General features: G+C 44.5%; 1 protein-coding gene across 4 annotated transcripts in view; it reads right to left on the bottom strand.

Moving 5' to 3' along the window:
- The window catches only part of ADGRE1 (adhesion G protein-coupled receptor E1), a 54,272-nt gene that overhangs the window by 12,662 nt on the left and 21,361 nt on the right, over positions 1–20,249 (bottom strand). For 2 of the 4 annotated variants that reach the window (XM_030807747.1, XM_030807745.1), the window contains 8 exons: positions 19,418–19,501; positions 13,615–13,792; positions 11,066–11,185; positions 9,276–9,475; positions 7,319–7,489; positions 4,357–4,551; positions 2,610–2,845; positions 900–966 (listed from right to left, as the gene is read on the bottom strand). In XM_030807747.1, coding sequence (XP_030663607.1) covers positions 900–966; positions 2,610–2,845; positions 4,357–4,551; positions 7,319–7,489; positions 9,276–9,475; positions 11,066–11,185; positions 13,615–13,792; positions 19,418–19,501 — 1,251 coding nt within the window. Of the gene's footprint in view, positions 1–799; positions 967–2,609; positions 2,846–4,356; positions 4,552–7,318; positions 7,490–9,275; positions 9,476–11,065; positions 11,186–13,614; positions 13,793–19,417; positions 19,502–20,249 lie in introns of all 4 variants that reach the window. The other 2 variants (XR_004028935.1, XM_030807746.1) reach the window with 2 other exon arrangements.

The following is a 20,249-nucleotide window of genomic DNA, read 5'->3' as shown; positions in this document are numbered from 1 at the left end:
TCATGGACCTGTGCACAAGACGGATACAATTATGGTCCCTCCCAGGGGTATTTGCCTTTCAGAAGGAAAAACAAAATTCCCAAGTCAAAGAAATTATTGTCTAACTTCAAAATCTCAAGAATGAATGATTGGAAAGGAGAACTCTTTTTTTTTTTTTTTTTTTTTTTGAGATGGAGTTTTGCTCTTGTTGCCTAGGCTGGAGTGCAATGGCACAATCTCGGCTCACTGTAACCTCTGCCTCCCTGGTTCAAGCAATTCTCCTCTCCTGCCTCAGCCTCCCGAGTAGCTGGGATTACAGGCATATGCCAACACACCCAGCTAATTTTGTATTTTTAGTAGAGATGGGGTCTCTCCATGTTGGTCAGGCTGGTCTTGAACTCCTGACCTCAAGTGATCCGCCCGCCTGGGCCTCCCAAAGTGCTGGGATAACAGGCGTGAGCCACCGCACCTGGCCGATAACTCATATTTTTTTTTTTTTTTTGAGACGGAGTCTCACTCTGTCACCCGGGCTGGAGTGCAGTGGCACGAATTTGGCTCACTGCAACCTTTGTGTCTCCTGGGTTCAAGCAATTCTCCTGCCTCAGCTTCCTGAGTAGCTGCGATTACAAGCGCTCGCCACCACACTCAGCTAATTTTTTGTATTTTTAGCAGAGATGGGGTTTCGCCAAGTTGGCCAGACTGGTCTCGAACTCCTGACCTCAGGTGATCCACCCGCCTCAGCCTCCCAAAGTGCTGGGATTACAGGCATGAGCCACCACGCCCGGCCTGGAAAGGAGAACTTTTGACGGGAATAAGTGACCCTCTCAGCTGCACACGTCCCCTGGAAATTCCAGATCTCGCAGGTCTCCTTGCTCCTCCTTCAGAACACACTTCGCCAGGCTGTTGTAGTATTTGCTTACCACTATGACCGCGCAAACTGGCCCCAAGAAACTCCAGATGAACCCTGTCTCTGTATTCAGCCAGCAGCTACGGAGAGAAATAGGAGGAGTCAGCACTCGTCTCAGAGTCCTGACCTTACAGTTAACCCTGTCCCAACAAATGCCCTAGTGGAGGAGAACACTGGGCGGTGAGGCTCAGATGACACTCAGGATGGTCCCGGTTGCAGTTCAGTTTCCTTTAGACCACCGTGCTTCCTCTTTTAGACCTTCTTCCTGGGTAAATGTACCTGAAATGTGTACCTAGTGCCCAAGGTTGAGCTCATTTCCCAATTCACAACTTCGTAATCCCGTTTCCCTCTATGCAGAACTCTCCACTGGTACACCTTATCATTTAAATCTCAGCTCAGGCCGGGCGTGGGGGCTCACGCCTGTAATCCCAGCTACTTGGGAGGCTGAGATAGGAGAATCGCTTGAACCCCGGAGGTGGAGGTTGCAGTGAGCTGAGATCACGCCACTGCACTCCAGCCTGGGTGACAAGAGCAAAACTCTGTCTCAAAATAAATAATAAATAAATAAATAAATAAATAAATAAATAAATCTCAGCTCAAATGTCACCTCTTCTGAGAAGCCACTCCTGACTATCCTTAGATAGGGCATCCTATCTCTACTCCTGGTATCCATCTAGCAGAGCTCACTGCATTTTTAAAATAGCAGCTATCACTATCATAAGTTACCTTGTTTAATTGCTTGTGTGATTGCAAATTGTCTTCCACTACTAAACTATGAGTTTCATGAGAATTTGGGCCTTAGGTGTTTGTTCATCTCTGAATACTCAACACTCAGAGCAAAGCCTAGCATAGACAAGATATTTCATAAAATTGTTTATTTAAGGGGAGGAAGGGAAGGAAGAGAGGGAGGGAGGGAAGGAAGGGAAGGAAGGAAGGAAGGAAGGAAGGAAGGAAGGAAGGGAGGGAGGGAGGGAGGGAGGGAGGGAGGGAAGGGGGGAGGGAGATACGAAGGGGGGAAGAAGAGAGGAGGGGAGGGAGGAAGAAGGGAGGAGGGAGGGAGGGAGAGTGGGAGGGAGGAAGAAGGGAGGAGGGAGGGAGGGAGAGTGGGAGGGAGGAAGAAGGCAGGAGGGAGGGAGGGAGAGTGGGAGGGAGGAAGAAAGGATTGCCTCTTTTTATTATGTCTCTAGTGTACATTAGCTGCTTTTACAACACAACAACCATTCCGTCATGTTCAATAACAGCACCCCAATATTCCCCCTCCTTTTTTTGAGATGAAGTCTCGCTGTTGTTCCCCAGGCTGGAGTGCAATGGTGGGATATCATCTCACTGCAACCTCCGCCTCCCGGGTTCAAGTGATTCTCCTGCCTCAGCCTCCCGAGTAGCTGGGATTACAGGCACACACCACTATGCAGAAGTATTCCTCTCCCGCTTTCACTCCCAACCCCCATGTTGTACACACAAGAAAAGGAAAATAATCAAGTTAGGTAAACCAGATGTTCTCTTCCTGGAACATAAATCTCAAATAGTAGTGACCCTGGATTTGTGCAGTGCACAACCTGTGCTGCTGTACATGGTGGTCCTGAAATCAACAGTACATAATGTAAGAGCTCGATAAATGGTAGCCACAGCTACTGCTACTGTTGTTACTCTCCTTGTTGCTCATGTCATTATCACTATAAGCCCTGGCAGCAGGGTCTTCAGGAAGAGAGAGGATGTCACTCACCGATTATGCATTCCATAGCCCTGTGGCTGCACACTGGCAGAAATCACCACCACCAGCACCGGCAGCCCATAACCAAAGGCACAGATGTGCAGCATCTTGATGTTGCGAGAGCTGAAGTAATTCACAACCTTCAGGTTTCTGACCATCAAGAAGAGTATCACAGCCTCCACCAGCATCCAGAAGAAGCAGGCAAGGAAAAGGTAGTGAAGGAAGCCCGCGATGATGGCGCAGCCCGTCTGGAGGGGAGAAGCATGCACGTCAGGATGCTCCAACCCAGAGAGAAGTCGAGAGGAAGAAAGGAAGAGAGAGACTCCTCGGCTGGAAATTCCCCAAACTTAGCTCACTCATTCATCTCACAAGCATTTATAGAGGCACAGTGGTTCTTGACCACAGGCAGCAGCACTTCTTGGTAAGGGGACCCATGGTCCTGGTTTGTCTGGAACTGAGATTTCCCAAGATGCCTGACTTTCAGTTCTAAAACAGGAAGAGTTTTAGGAAAACTGATTGTTGATCACCCTACTTTAGGGAATGGTTGAAAATAGGCAGGTTCAGCAAACTAGACCCCATGGGCTGGCTGCCTGCCTTGTAAATAAAGTTTTATTGGCTGGGTGTGGTGGCTCATGCTTGTAATCCCAACACTTTGGAAGGCAGAGGCAGGCAGATCACTCGAGCCCAGGAGTTTGAGATCAGACTGGGCAACATGATGAAACCCCCCTCTCTATACAAAAATACAAAAATTAGCCAGACATGGTGGCACAAGCCTGTGGTCCCAGGTACTTGGGAGGCAAAGGTGCGAGGATCGCTTGAGCCTGGGAGGCTATAAGGAGATGTGATTCGGCCACTGCACTCTAGCCTGGGTGACATAGCAAGACCCTGTCTCAAAAAATAAAAATAAAAAAAAGAAAGAAAAAAGAAAAGAAAAAGGGAAGTAGAGATTCTACACTGTAGCATTATCAACACTTGTAGCATTATTGCAGGATCATTCTCTGCCATGGAGGGCTGTCTTGGGCACTGCAAGATACTTAGCAGCATCCCTAACTTTTACCCACCAGATAGCACTAGCACGCTCCTCCAGTTGTGACAACCAAAAATGTCTCCAGACATTGCGAAGTCTCCCCTGGGGAGAAAAAGCACCCAGGGAGAGAACCCCTGGCTTAGAAAGTAACAGGAGGGGCCGTGCGTGGCAGCTGAAGCCTATAATCCCAGCACTTTGGGAGACCGAGGCGAGTGGGTCATCTGAGGTCAGGAGTTCAGGACTAGCCTGGCCAGAATGGTGAAACCTCGTCTCTACTAAAAATACAAAAAAATTAGCAGGGCGTAGTGTCTCATGCCTGTATTCCCAGCTACTCAGGAGGCTGAGGCAGGAGAATTGCTTGAACCAAGAGGCACGAGAATTGCTTGAACCAAGAGGCAGGGGTTGCAGTGAGCCAAGATCGTGCCACTGCACTCCAGCCTGGGCAACAAGAGCAAAACTCAGTATCAAAAACAAACAAACAAACAAAGAAAAACAAGTAATAGGAGGAACCACTACAATTCATAACATGATCAGGGACATAATTTTAAACTGAGAGCTGTCACAAGGAGTCAAGCAGGTAAGAAGCTGGGAAGTGAGTGCTATAGGCAGAGGGCACAGCATATGCAAAGGCCCTGAGGTAGGAACAGGGATAGAGGGAGTTGGGTAGGAATGAGCTGAGGCAGGTGGGGAGAAGATGGGGCTTGGTGGGGACACAGTCTGAGCGATGTAGACCTTGTTGTCAGTCTTGTGTATACCGGCTAGGAAGACAGTCTTCGCCAAGAGGAGACACACGCAGAGGTGCAGGTGGAGGTAGGTGTTGTGATTTCGGATGGAGCGACACAGCAGAAAGGTGGCGATGGCCAAGACGAGGCACACCAAGGAGATGATAATGCCCACATGGCTAATGACATACAAGGAGAAGTCCATCTGTCAGGAAGGAATTCCATAGCTGGCCTGAGAATGGGATCAAAATCCCCCCAGGCGGGAAAAACAGTTATCTAAAACCCTGGCTTGGGCAAAATTAGCTCGGGAGCCTTTTCTCCCTCTAACACTCAGAGTGAACTAGATACTGTCCTTCATTGTCCTTTGCAATCCACTGGCATCCACCAGCACCTATTCCCAGTCCTGTCCTATGAGTTACTCCATGTATTACTGGGGCTGGATGTCCACAAACTACATCTCCCAGAATCCTTTGGAACTAAGGTCCTGGATGTAATTTAGGTTCTCCAGTGAGATACATCTGTGAATGTTTTGGAATGCAGAAGGGAGGCAAATATCAGCTTTCTGCAGACAGGAGTGAGCTTAATTCCACATTTCAACTGTCCAGTCCCCAATTTCATGGTGGAGTGGGGTGGCAAAATGACAGCAGCAATTTCTGACCTCTGAGTTACAGCTGCATTGGGGGATGATCTTGAAGCCAAAATTGAAGTGACAGCCCCCTGACTTCAACTCCTCCATCCCCTCCCAGAGATTTTTGTGAGCACCCAACTCCCTGTGTTAAATCCCTTTCTGCTTGAAATACCTGGGGTGGTTTTTGCTTCCTGTACTGAATCCCAACTGATAATGCAGACATTCAGGAATGCTTCAACTTCAGAAGTGGAACATGACAAGCTAAGTCCTTCTTCTATGCCATTTATTCATAATTAATTTAAAATTAATTTTAAATGTCTCTGAGTGCTTTCTGTGGGTTAAAGATATGTCAGGCACCATCTTATGAGCACCTGTCTATGATATTGTCACAAAGTGGTTAAGAAAACTGACCATTGGCTGGGCGCAGTGGCTCATGCCTATAATCCCAGCACTTTGGGAGGCTGGGGCAGGTGGATCATCTGAGCTCAGGAACTTGAAACTAGCCTGGCCAACACGGCGAAACCCCATCTCTACTAAACAAACAAACAAAAAATATTAGCCAGGCATGGTGGTGGCCACCTGTAATCCCAGCTACATGAGAGGCTGAGGCAGGAGAACCACTTGAACCTGGGAGGCAGAGGTTGCAGTGAGCTGAGATCACACTTCTGCACTCCAGCCTGGGCAACAAGAGTGAGACTCAGTCTAGAAAAAAAAGAAAGAAAACTGGCCAATTTCTAGTTGTGTGATTTTGGACAAGACACTTAACTGCTCTGTGCTCTCAGTTTCCTCATCTGCTAAAAAGAGAATATTAATGGTAACTGCCTTATAGAGTTGTTTTAGGATTAAATGAAAACATTTCAAGTACAACTGTGCCAGAAGCATACTATATAAATGCTAGTTATCAGTATTTTGTTGTTGTTGTTCTCATTTTTGAGATAAGAGAGCTGGGCTCAGTGCAGAGAACTTAAGTGACTTTTCCAAGAAAACACAGCTAGAAAGTGGTAGAGACGGGACTTGAAACTAAGTCAGTTTTGTTCTGGATCCAGTTCTCTTAAATCCTAAGCCACAGGGTCCTCGAAATGGCACTTACTTATGGCCTCCCTGGTAGGGAATTAAACTTTGGATCTACCATGATAGGAAAGGATACTTTCTTTTTTCTTTTTTTTTTTTTTTTGAGATGGAGTCTCGCTCTGTCGCCCAGGCTGGAGTGCAGTGGCGCGATCTCAGCTCACTGCAAGCTCCGCCTCCCGGGTTCATGCCATTCTCCCGCCTCAGCCTCCCAAAGAGCTGGGACTACAGACACCCGCCACCACGCCTGGCTAATTTTTTGTATTTTTAGTAGAGACGGGGTTTCACCATGTTAGCCAGGATGGTCTCGATCTCCTGACCTCGTGATCTGCCCACCTCAGCCTCCCAAAGTGCTGGGATTACAGGTGTGAGCCACCGCGCCAGGCGAAAGGATACTTTCTACAACACTGATGTCCTTCCTCTCTGCCGAATCTACTCATTCACCAAGGCTTATTTCATATTGTTTCCTCCTGATCTATCATTGGCTGTCTTGGAAACACCTCAGAATTCTTTGTGTGTGTGTGCGTGTGCGTGTGTGTGTGTGTGTGTGTGACAGCGTCTCGCTCTGTTGCCAGGCTGGAATGCAGTGGTGCCATCTCGGCTCACTGCAACCTCTGCCTCCCAGGTTCAAGCGATTCCCCTGCCTCAGCCTCCCAAGTAGCTGGGACAACAGGCATGCACCACCATGCCCAGCTAATTTTTGTATTCTTAGTAGAGACGGGGTTTCACCATGTTGGCCAGGATGGTCTCGATCTCTTGACCTCATGATCTGCCCGCCTCGGCCTCCCAAAGTGCTGGGATGACAGGCATGAGCCACTGCGCCCGGCCGACACCTCTGAATTCTTACAACATTCCTTCTTGACCCACTTGCATGTTTTAGCGGAAAGAGACTTCCACACATTTGAATTCCACCTGCTCCAATTTCTAGCTTCAGGACTAGACAGGCCACTTTACCCATTCTGTGAAATGGGTCTGAAACCACTTAACATAAAGAGCCCAGCACACCTGATATGTGTTCATTAAGATCTGTGATTGCTCCAGTGCCTGGCCCTATTTAGGGTCATTATTTCTCATTGTGTATTTGAGTTTCATGGCCTCCCAACCAGACTGTAAATTCTGCAGGAGCAAAGGCATATCACCTACCCCTTCTGTCCCCATGACTCCATCCCACAACACCCAACCCCGTGGGAGACAAACAACAGATGTTTAATCAATATTTTCCCATTGGATTTGGAGGCAGATACTCTGCCTCAGGGAACAAATCATCATTACTGACCGTGAGCTCCCCAGACGCCATGATAACGGCAAGATTTGCCATCCGATTACAGCTGCAGACGGTATATGTCTCAGAAGCTTCCAGGATCACACAGCCAAAGGATGTCCATCTTCCACCTTCCACGTCGGTGCTCCAGGAAACACAGATGGGCCTCTCAAACTTCTGCTTTGGCTAAAAAAACCCAAAAAACAAAAAAACAAAAAAAAACAAAGGCCCTGGTCACCTGAGAATCCCCATCAAATGGATTAAATGTGACCATCCTCAAGAGTCACTGGGAACAAGAATACACAGGGTGTGTTCTGAGGGAATGGGGAAAAATAGTGAGATTTCATTATGCAGTGAGGGCCAATCTGATGGGGCAGCTCACATTCCTGTTGCCAGAAGAAAACTCCTCCTTTCATCAAATCCATAATAAGGCCTTCTGCGAAGTCACTCATCATTCACTTATTCATTCAATGTGTGGTTTGTGTGTGTGTGTGTGTGTGACAGAGTCTCACTCTGTTGCCCAGGCTGGAGTGCAGTGCACCATATCCAGCTAATTTTTGTATTTTTAGTAAAGATGGGGTTTCTCCATACTGGCCAGGCTGGTCTCGAACTCCTGACCTCAAGTGATCCACCTGCATAGACCTCCCAAAGTGTTGGGATTACAGGCATGAGCCACCACACCCAGCCTCATTCAACATGTTTTTATTGAATACCTATTACACGCCTTGATCTGTACTGTTTACGGGAGACATTAGTAAATAAAACAGACACAGTTCTTCCCCCAAGGAGATCACAGTGCAGTGGGAGAAAAAAACATATAAAAACCAAGTAAGCAGAGAAATATTTTTAGTAACAGTTTAAGAACAACATGCTTTAAGAATGTATACTAGAAGGGTGGGCATGGTGGCTCATGCCTGTAATCCCAGCACTTTAGGAAGCTGAAGCGGGTGGATCACCTAAGGTCAGGAGTTCCAGACCAGCCTGAGCAACACGGTGAAACCCCATCTCTACTAAATACAAAAAAGTTAGCTGGGCATGGTGGTGGGCACCTGTAATCCCAGCTACTCGGGAGAATGGCTTGAACTGAGGAGGCGGGGGTTGCAGTGAGCCAAGGTTGCACCATTGCACTCCAGCCTGGGCAACAAGAGTGAAACTCCATCTCAAAAAAAAAAAAAAAAAAAAGGGCGGGCACAGTGGCTCATGCCTGTAATCCCAGCACTTTGGGAGGCCGAAGCGGGCAGATCACGAGGTCAGGAGATTGAGACCATCCTGGCTAACACGGTGAAACCCCATCTGCACTAAAAATACAAAAAATTAGCCAGTCGTGGTGGCGGGCGCCTGTAGTCCAGCTACTCGGGAGGCTGAGGCAGGAGACTGGCATGAACCTGGGAGGTGGAGCTTGCAGTGAGTTGAGATTGTGCCACTGCACTCCAGCCTGGGCGACAGAGTGAGACTCTGGCTCAAAAAAAAAAAAAAAAAAAAAAAAAAGAAGCAACCACCACATAGCAGGATCTAGGATCCAATCAGATCAAGCCCTGGCAACTCCCCATGGCCGGATCCAATCAGATCACACCTCCCTGCATCACTTCATTGTAAGATGCAATCAGATCGCAGTTCATTACCCACCGACTATAAAACCTGCCCCAGCCTCCCAGCTTGGGAAGACAGATTTGAGCCAGACTCTTGTCTCCTTGCTTGGCAGCCTTGCAATAAACTTCTCTCTCTACAAAAACCCAGTGCTTCAGTGTTTGGCTTTCTGTTGCACATGGGCAAATGGACCTAGTTCTGTTTGGTAACAGTGGGAGACCTCATTCCTCTAGCTGTGGCTTCTGTTAATTGGCTTGAATTACTAGAAATTGTGGAAGCTTACCGGCCTCAATAGTTTCCCATAAAAAATGAGAGTTAAGGCAATCGAGAGACGAGGAGTTCCCAACAGGTAGACAGGAATCTCAGTAGAGACCTCTTCACAAACCTGAATGTTCTCCAGAGTGTAGATGACTGGATCTGAGAAGCCGTCTTTCTTCTCCCCAGTCATGATGCCCCCAGTGACTCGAGAATTCATCTTCAGCTTGATCTCAGAGGTGGTCAAGGGAGCCTGGTGGTCTTGGAAGAAGCGCTCATTTAAAACCGACTCCATGCCCACAAAGGAGACAAAAGCCACACCAGTGGTCCCTGCAGGTTTCCCCAAATGAAAAAAGGAGGGAATCGTTTGCTCAATTGTTATTATGGAAGACCCAACACACACACACACACACACACACACACACACACACACACACACGAGGGAGGGAGGGAGGGAGACAGAGAGAGAGAGAGAGTCATGCACCTCACTGTGTTGCTCTGAGATTAAAATAACCAGCGGGCTTCTAGAACCATTAAAAAAAAAAAAACCTCTGGCCGGGCATGGTGGCTCACGCCTATAATCCCAGCACTTTGGGAGGCCGAGGCGGGTGGATCGAGACCATGCTGGCCAAGCGATTCTCCTGCCTCAGCATCCTGAGTAGCTGGGATTACAGGCACCCGCCACCACGCCCGGCTCATTTTTTATATTTTTAGTAGAGACGGGATTTCGCCATATTGGTCAGGCTGGTCTCAAACTCCCAACCTCAGGTGATCCACCCACCTCGACCTCCCAAAGTGTTGGGATTACAGGTGTGAGCCACCACGCCCAGCGACCCTCAATTCTTTTCCCTCTCTCCCCCGCATTCCTGATGCTCCAGCCCACTCTACTTTTAGTTCCATGACCATATCAAGCTTTTTTGCAACACGGAGCCATAGCTTATACTTCCTGTAACACACTCTCTCCTACTTTCTCTACCTATTCCTCAGGACTTCGCTTAAATAGCTCTTCCATATTGCACACTGTGCTTTTACATGAAAGTATTAATCACGGCATTAATCATGTGCATAGATCAGATCAGGGCTGGAAAACTGTGGCCTATGGGCCAATCTGGCTGTCACCTACTTTTTTAAATAAAGTTTTATTGAAATATGCCCAGGTACATTCATATACATATTGTCTATGGGTGCTTTTGCACTATAATGGTAGTTAAGTCATTGTGATAGAGGCTGTATTAACTGCAATATTTACAATAGTTACTAACGAGCCCTCTACAGAAACAGTTTGCCATCCCTGACACAGATTAGCACCGTCCATCAGAAATATAGTATGAACCACATATGTAATTTTAAATTTTCTAGTACACATTTTTTAAAAGTAAAAAAAGATAAAATTAATTTTAATAATATATTAGCGCAGTATAAGCCAAATATTATCATTTCAACATATAAATGTGATATTTTAAAATTTAAAAATATATTTTAAATATTGCATATTTTAAAAATTTAAATATTAGATATTTTAAATTTTTAAATACTTTTTATTTTTAAATTATTTTAAATATAAAAAATGACAAATGAGATGTTTTAATCCTTCTTTTTGTGCACCAAACCTTCAAAATACAGTGTTTATTTTAGGTTTACAGTACCTCTCAACCTGGCTTATACAAATTTCAACTGCTCAACAGCAGAATGTGAGCAGTACATATCATAGAGGCCAGTGAAGGTCTCAATACTCCAGTATTATAAGGTTATTTAATGTTTGACTTCCCTAGCACATGGAAAACTCTCTGAGAGCATGGACCATTTCTGCTCTCATTGGTTCTCAACTATCTGGCACTGGTCTTGGCACCTAGAAAGGGATCGATAAATACTTATTGATGGAATCCACCATAACCTGCATTCTCAGGAGAGGAACTGTACCTGTGGATTCAGATTCCTCAATTGTGGAACACCCGATCTTCATCTTATCCCCCTTGGCTACCAAGTTCAAGGTCACATTCTCTTCACTGCATTCCTTGTTGATAACTTTGCTCTCAATGTCTAAAAAGAGAAAGGGAGAGTTCGTATGAGGTCACCCAGAAAGTCAGTCCTGAATTTGGTTTCTGTCCAAAAAAAGGTACACCTTCATTGTGGCGAGCAAAGGAAAAGAATAGAAAGTTCAATTCATCATAGGAAAGATTTTGAGTCCCATGATGAATGATAGGGGGACCATAGCACCAAATAAATGAGTAACCCAGCTGGAGCCTTAGAAGTGAACTCTCATATCCTAGGGGGTGCATCAGGGAAAGATGGGGTCAAAGTCAACAGTGACAGAAGGCAACAGTCATGATCTTCTCTCTACTCTTAAGTTTTTTTTTTTTTTTTTTGAGACAGAGTCTCGCTCTGTCGCCCAGGCTGGAGTGCAGTGGCACGATCTCGGCTCACTGCAAGCTCCGCCTCCTGGATTCACTCCATTCTCCTGCCTCAGCCTCCCAAGTAGCTGGGATTGCAGGTGCCCACCACCACACCCAGCTACTTTTTTGTATTTTTAGTAGAGATGGGGTTTCGCTGTGTTAGCCAGGATGGTCTCGATCTCCTGACCTCGTGATCCGCCCGCCTCGGCCTCCCAAAGCACTAGGATTACAGTTGTGAGCCACTGCCCCCGGCCTTATATAAGTTTTCTAAAACCAAAAGAAATAATAAGGGATTGGGGCAAGCCTAGCATGGTACACAAGAGCTCAGGTTCTGCAGTCAGATGGTGGTAACTGGGAGGTCCAGCTGTGCCACGCACTAGCTGCCTAAATTTGGGCATTGACTTAACCTCTCTGTGCCTCCAATTTCTCATCTCTATCATGACAAGCATTGCAGGACCTAATCCATTGGCCCTTCATGAAAATAAACTAGATAATGGAACCAGAAGTATCCTTGTAAAATATAAGCCAGATAATACCATACCTGTTCCCAAATTTTCCAATGTCCTTTCATCTTCAAATAAAATCTTGGCTGGGTACAGTGGTTCAGGCCTGTAATCCTAGTACTTTGGGAGGCCGAGCAGGAGGATCGCTTGAGCTCAGGAGTTCAAGACCAGCGTGGGCAACATAGCAAGACCTCACTTCTACCAAAAAATGTAAAAACTAGACAAGCATGGTGGTGCACACCTATAGTTCCCAGCTACTCAGGAGGCTGAGACAGGAGGATCGCTTGAGCCTGGGAGTGCAAAGCTGTAGTGAGCTATGATCACACCACTGCACTCCAGCCTAGGTGACAGAGTGAGACCCTGTCTCAAAAAAAAAAACAAAAAAAAAAACCTTAAGTCTCTACATTTATCTACATTTCCATCTCCCTTCCTTTCTCCTACTGCTCTCGCCATCTTCAATGCCACTTCAGCCACACTGCACACCTCATTGTTCCTTGAATTCTCCAGGTATTCCTGCACTTGCTCTTTCTGCAGATATTTACGTGGCTCTCTTCCCTGACATCCCTGCCCCAATGAGACTTACCCTGATCTCCCTATATAAAATAGCAACTCTCCCTGTAATCCCAACCCTCTCTAACCTCCCTAGCCTGCTGTACTTTTTCTCAATAGCACTACCTCTATTTGGTATACCAGATGTCTGTTTGTTTATTATCTGACTCAACTCACTAAAATATGAGATTCATGAGGCTAATTTTGTTCACTACTGGTTGGAGTCCACCAAATATTTTATTTCCACCTCTTGGCCATCTGGGTGTCCATCAGGTTGGAACTTCGTAGGTTTATGTGAATGATACTGGAACTACTTCCAGGAGTGGGGTGCTAATGTAAAAGATCTGCAGCACCCACTATTCCCAAGTAGTTATCTATCAAGTATGTATCAGTCAGGAAAGGATCAGTCTTGCAGCAGTAACAAACAACCCTAAGTCTTAGTGGATTAAAAATTAACAAGTGTTTATATCTCATTAATGCTTTGGGTCTATTGTAAATTGACTTGAGGCCATGTTCTACATTTCTTTATTCTGGGACCCAAGCAGATGGAGCAGCTGTGACCTGAAGCACTGCTATTCATATGGGCAGAGGGAAAGAAAGTTCTGGAAAGTCTCATACTGGCAACTACTCTATTCCCATATTTATTGGCCTGAGCTAGTCCCCAAATCCCACTTAACCACACAGTAGCCAGGAAGTACAATTCTACCATGGGCCCAGCAGGGCAAACAGGAAGTACTTGAGCACAGCCTGTGACTGTCATACCTTAGCCCAGCACATAGCAGCTAATCAGCAAATATTTGTAGAATAAATTAACGATATGATCTTAGCACAGTGCCTGGCCTTTGCCAAGTGCTCAGTGAATGGACAATGTTGTTAATATGATTAGACTTGCTTTGCTGTGAATTCAAAGTTTTTAAACAGTTGGGGAAAGAATGAGTGGGAAACCCAGGGAAAATCCCATTGCCAAAGTCAACTCTCAAAATCATCACCTAGGTGTAACTTTGCCATGAAGGGTGTCTCCTACCTAAGTATTCCGTCCGAACAGCCAGAGTGACATTTGCTGAGGGTTTCCAAAAAGATGCCAGTGTCATGCTTTCCACACTCTCTAGGAAGACTGTGGCCAGGGAGGACGTCTCTTCCTTGGTGAATTTAGTCCACGTGGATATTTGTTTAAGCACAGGGACAAAGCTCTCAGCTGTATTCTGCAAGGAAAGACGTGTTTGTTCATTCTCTCTCTCTCTCTCTCTCTCTCTCTCTCTCATTAATGAAATAACAGCTGTCCTTTTTCTGATTAAGAATAGGCTGGGAGTCCATCCAAAGGAAAATTAAAAGGGGCATCCACTCGGGCTCCTTTTTCTGATTCAAGAAGCCCCATTAGAAATACAAATTCAGCCCGGGTGCAGTGGCTCACACCTGTAAGCCCAGCACTTTGGGAGGCTGAGATGGGTGGATCATGAAGTCAGCAGTTTGAGACCAGCCTGGCGAACACAGTGAAACCCTGTCTCTACTAAAAATACAAAAAAATTTAGCCAGGCATGGTGGCACGTGCCTGTAACCCAAGCTACTCGGGAGGCTGAGGCAGGAGAATCACTTGAACCCAGGAGGCAGAGGTTGCAGTGAGCTGAGATCGCACCACTGCACTCCAGCCTGGGTGACAGTGCGAGAGGCCGTCTCAAAAAAGAAAAAAAAAGAAATACAAATTGAAGTTCAGGAATTCAAGACCAGCCTGGACAACATAACGAGACCCCACCTGTAAAAACAAATTAAAATAAGAGCAGGCACGGTGGTGCATGACGCTAGTCCCAGCGACTCAGGAGGCTGAAGTGGGAGGATCTCTTGAGCCCTGGAGTTCAAGGCTGCAGTGAGCTGTGATCACTCCACTGCACTCCAGCACTCTCACTTCGACAGAGTGAGATCTTGTCGAAAGAAAGCAAGAAAGCAAGCAAGAAAGACAAATTGATGTAACCTTTATGCAATGCAATAAGTTTGTACCTATAGCCATGTAAATTGCATATACCCTTTGACACAGCAATTCCCCTTCCCGGGATTAATCTTTCCAGAAACACTTAAAAGTTGTGCAAGGATCTTGTCCAGTGATGTTCATCTCAGGATAGTTTGTAGAAAGCCTAAATGCCCTACAGACTGGGTCAATAAATGAAGATGAAATCAAATAATGAGATAGCCATACAGCTGTTAAAATGAATATTGCAGTATACCTATAGGCATTAACAAGCAAAAGGGTCTCTGAGCCATTGTTAACTAAAGCAAATTACAGAGTATCATGTATATAGTATTGCATTTGGTTTAGAAACAATTGGTTTAATTTAAAATTTTATATTATGGTATTTATGTTCTGGCATATAGAAATAAAAATAGCACACACTTATTATGAGCCAGGTGTTGCTCTAAATGTTTTTTATATATTAACTTGTTTAATTTGTAGAAGATATCTATGAAGTAGAGGCTATTTATGATTATTTTGACTTTTGAAAGGAGAAACAAGACTCTGGCAGCAGAGGCTGAATCATTAATCACTGTCCTAAACCTCTCATAGTAAGTGCTCAATAAAATGACGCCATTGTGTGTGCATGTGTGTGTGTGTGCTTATATATGTGGGTGTGTGTATATGTGTGTATGTGTTGGGTTGTGTGTCTGTATGTGTGTGTATCTCTGTGTATGTCTATGTATGCCTATGTACGTATGTGTGTTTGTGTATATGTATGTATATGTGTGTGTATATATGTGTGTTTGTTTGTGTGCATTTGTATATGCCTATATGTATATAAGTGTGTATGTGTGTGAGGAGTGTGTATATGTGTGTGGATGTGTATGTGTGTATCTGTGTGTAGATGTCTGTGTATGTCTGTGTGTATGGGTATATGCATATATGTGTGTATACATGTGTGTATGTGTGTAAATGTGTGTGGGGTGTGTGTATGTGTGTAAATGTGTGTGGGGTGTGTGTGTATGCGTTTGTATGTGCATGTGTGCATGTATGCATGTGTTATATGTGTATGTGCATATGTATATGTGCGTATGTGTGTACATATGTGTGTGCATGGGTGTGCATGTGGGGGAGGTGTATATGTGTGTGTACATGTGTGCATATGTGTATGTGTGTATTTGTATGTATATGTGTGTGTGCATGTGTGTAATGTGTATGTTTATTTGTATGTGTATGTATGTGTGTATGTGTGTACATGCTTACAAGGTAAAAAGATAGGGGAAGATACTTATCTACCTCTTAACACTGGATGTGTTTGAGGAATAGGATTAAGGTAAGAAAAACAATAACAACAATAGTAATAGTAATATTCATATGATTCCCCTTATTATTGATTATTATCAATAAATGGACTATCACATGTGACTCTGACCCAAGCAAAAAAAAAAAAAAAGAAACCTAAAAGGAATTCAGAACCTAATAAATGCAGGAAAATGCATTACATTAATTAAATCCAGTCAGATGGTAGAGGAAATTAAAATGAAATTTGAGCAGCAATACAAATTTCTATCTATCCAAATCAGATGATAAAAGGAAAAAAAGGATTTCAATAAACACGGGGTAAGTGGGACATTTGAGAGATATTTGTCCAAGAGAAACAGGATGCCCTGGGCTCTGTAATCCCCAAAAGGCATGGGTGTGGGACTCCCCTCCCCACTGACATAGCAGAAACATCTCAACTAGAACCATCTCCAGGAAACATAGGACTCAATTCTACAGCTGATGAAATCTCTTCAAATCCCGCCCCTCTGATATGTTAAATTTATTCTTCTTAGCTAGGAAAGTTATTTTATATCCTCAGGAAAGTTAGAAAATTTTAGGCAAACTAAACATCATTAGTAGGATTTGTGTTAAATTTAGAAGTTTTTGACATCTTTAGCACAATCTAGAAACATCTGCCATTTAAAGAGTTGGGGCTGGATGTGGTGGCTCGTGCCTGTAATCCCAGCACTTTGGGAGGCTGAGGTGGGTGGATCACCTGAGGTCAGGAGTTCGAGACCAGCCAGGACAACATGGTGAAACCCCGTCTCTACTAAAAGATACAAAATATTAGCCGGGCGTGGTGGCGGGCACCTGTAGTCCCAGCTACTTGGGAGGCTGAGGCAGGAGAATGGCGTGAACTCGGGAGGCAGAGCTTGCAGTGAGTCAAGATTGCGCCACTGCACTCCAGCCTGGGATACAGAGCGAGACTCCATCTCAAAAAAAAAAGAAGAGTTGGAACAGTTTGACATATTAGAGAAGCTAACCAATAAACCACATAATTTTATTGCAAAAAGCAGTTAGACTTGTTATTTTAATATGAACAATTTAAGAGAACGTGGCTGCTTATAAACCTTATTGAATATCTAAAAGAATTTGAATTATTACATTTATAGATTCGATCAATTGGATTTATGAGTCACTCAGGACCCGAGTGACTTTGCCTGTTAGATTTGTAAATCCTCTTCACTAGGTACTTGAAATTCGCGTGGAACGGGGTGCGGGGAGTTGGAATATTTATAAGCATAGTATAAAACATTTGAGGAAATCGAAGTAAGTTTGTAAATAGGGTTAACCATTTATCAGAATTTAACCTGAAAACCCTAGGAAGGAATGTATACTTTATGAATAAATGTATTAATTTAAAATTAATAAAATTACAAGTAAAAGTGTTATTCTTATTTTCAGATGAAAATAACCAGATTTATAAAGAAAATGACAATGTCAATGAGTTCAACTTAAAGCTTAAGAAAAACTAGGTTTTGGCCAGACATGGCGGCTCACGCCTGTAATCCTAGCATTTTGGGGGGCCAACGCGGGTGGATCACCTGGAGTCGGGAGTTCGAGACCAGCCTGACCAACATGGAGAAACCCCGTCTCTATTAAAAATACAAAATTAGCCGGGTGTGGTGGCGCATGCCTGTAATCTGTTCCACATCCCGTGTACAGCTGCTCAGGAGGCTGAGGCAGGAGAATTGCTTGAATCCGGGAGGCGGAGTTTGAAGTGAGCTGAAATTGCGCCATTGCACTCCAGCCTGGGCAACAAGAGTGAAACTCCATCTCAAAAAAAAAAAGAAAGAAAGAAAGAAAGAAAGAAAGAAAGAAAGAAAGACAGACAGACTAGGTTTTAATATCAACAACTGTAATAACCTAGCAACTCCCAGGTATTTATGCTGGAGAAATTAAAATTTATGCTCATATATATATATATACACACACAAACTATATATGGATGTTTGTTTATAGCAGCTCCATCAATAATCTCCAAAATACTGGAAACAACCCAAATGTCTTTCAAAGATGAAAGGATAAACAAATGGTGATACATTGATAAAGTGGAATATTACTTGGTAATGAAAAAGGAATGAACCACTGATCCATGCTACAACGTGGATGAACCTCGAGGACATCACACTCAGTGAGAGAAGTCAGTCACAAAAGGACAAATCCTGTGTGATGTCACTCCTAGGAGGTTTCTAAAGGCACCAGATTCACAGAGACAGAAAGTAGGATGGTGGGTGCCGGGGCTGGGGAGGGGGATGGGAAGTGAGTGTTTTGGGGGGACAGAGTGGGATTTTTGTTGTTGTTGTTGTTATTTGTTTGTTTTTGTTTTTGTTTTGTTTTGTTTTTGAGATGAAGTCTTGCTCTGTTGCCCAGGCTGGACTGCAATGGCACGATCTAGGATCACTGCAACCTCCACCTCCCAGGTTCAAGTGATTCCCCTGCCTCAGCTTCCTGAGTAGCTGGGACTACAGGTGCGTGCCACCATGCCCAGATAATTTTTTTTGTATTTTAGTAGAGATGGGGTTTCACCATATTGGCCAGGATGGTCTGGATCTCCTGACCTCATGATCCGCCTGCCTCGGCCTCCCAAAGTGCTGGGATTACAGGCTGAGCCACCGCACCCTGCCGGGGGCAGAGTTTTTTGGGAAAGATGAGAAAGTTCTCGAGATGGATAATGGTGATGGTTATACAGCAATGAGAATGTGCTGAATCTCATTAACAGTAAAAAGGAAGGAAAAGAAAGAAGGAAGAAGTAGTAGGAGGAGGAAATGGCACTGTTTATATACACACTATCCAGGCATCTCAAATGCATTATGCTGAGTCAAAGAAGCCAGTCTCAAAAGACCACATACTATGTGGTTTCATTTATGTAACACGTTTCAAAACACAAAACTCCAGTGACAGAGACTAGATCAGGGATTTGTAGAGGTTAGTGGTGGAGGGAGTATCTGACCATAAAGGAGAAGCCCAAGGGAATGTTTGGAGATAATTAAACTGTTCTACTGTTCTGCATCCTAATTATAGTGGTAGTTCCACAAATCTATTCAGGTGAGAAAACTCATCAAACTATACAAGTAAAAAGGTAATTTTACTGTATGCTAATTTTTCAAGTCTTACAGCCATAAAAAATTAAATATTAATTCACAATCCATTCATTATAAAGAGATCTTTCTTTCTTTCTTTCTTTCTTTTTTTTTTGAGACGGTGTCTCACTCTGTTGCCAAGGCTGGAGTGCCGTGGTGCTATCTTGGCTCACCACAGCCTCTGCCTCCCGGGTTCAAGCAATCCACCTGCTTCAGCCTCCTGAGTAGCTGGTACTATGGGCACCCATCACCATGCCCAGCTAATTTTTGTATTTGTAGTAGAGACAGGGTTTCATCATGTTGGCTAGGCTGGTCTCGAACTCCTGACCTCAAGTGATTCACCCGCCTCAACCTCCTAAAGTGCTGGGATTATGGGTGTGAGCCACCACGCCTGGCCATAAAGACATCTTTCTGCACCCAAAGTGTGCCCAGGATGTTTGAAACTCAAAACACAATTTAAAAGGCCCAATCGTTACCTTCAGAGAAACTACAGTCGTTTTATTTTCACACACTTTATCCAGAATGCTTAAGATGTTATTTATTTGTGCACAAAAGGAGACCTGCGTCCCAGAAAAAAAAAAAGAGCATTTGTGAGCATGAATCGGTGTATTCCCCCAAGCATGTAATCTACAAATTAGCCCATAAAGCCCATCATATGAGGTGGCTCTGAATTCCTGAGTCTCTAGAATTCTCAGGGAAATAAAAACTCATTACTTGATCAGAATTAGAATCATATCAACTTTTCCTTCCATGAATAAAAAAAGCAAACATAAACAAATAGCAAAACTACTTAGTGATTGCCAAAACCAGCTCAGCTGGGGAGACCCTAAGCCAGCAGCGCTAGAGGAATTAAAGACACACACACAGAAATATAGAGGTGTGAAGTGGGAAATCAGGGGTCTCACAGCCTTCAGAGCTGAGAGCCTCGAACAGAGATTTACCCACGTATTTATTAACAGCAAGCCAGTCATTAGCATTGTCTCTATAGATATTAGATTAACTAAAAGTATCCCTTATGGGAAACGAAGGGATGGGCCAAAATAAAGGGATGGGTCTGGCTAGTTATCTAAAGCAGGAGCATGTCCTTAAGGCACAGATGGCTCATGCTATTGTTTGTGGTTAAGAACCCCTTTAAGTGGTTTTCTGCCCTGGGCTGGCCAAGTGTTCCTTGCCCTCATTCTGGTAAACCCACAACCTTCCAGCGTGGGCATTATGGCCGTCATGAACATGTCACAGTGCTGCAGAGATTTTGTTTATGGCCAGTTTGGGGGCCAGTTTATGGCCAGATTTTGGGGGGCCAACCAGTGA

This window comes from Nomascus leucogenys, unplaced genomic scaffold (genome assembly GCF_006542625.1).
Source record: "Nomascus leucogenys isolate Asia unplaced genomic scaffold, Asia_NLE_v1 Super-Scaffold_241, whole genome shotgun sequence".
NCBI classification, from domain to species: domain Eukaryota; kingdom Metazoa; phylum Chordata; class Mammalia; order Primates; family Hylobatidae; genus Nomascus; species Nomascus leucogenys.
This window is presented reverse-complemented; position numbering and strand designations above follow the sequence as displayed.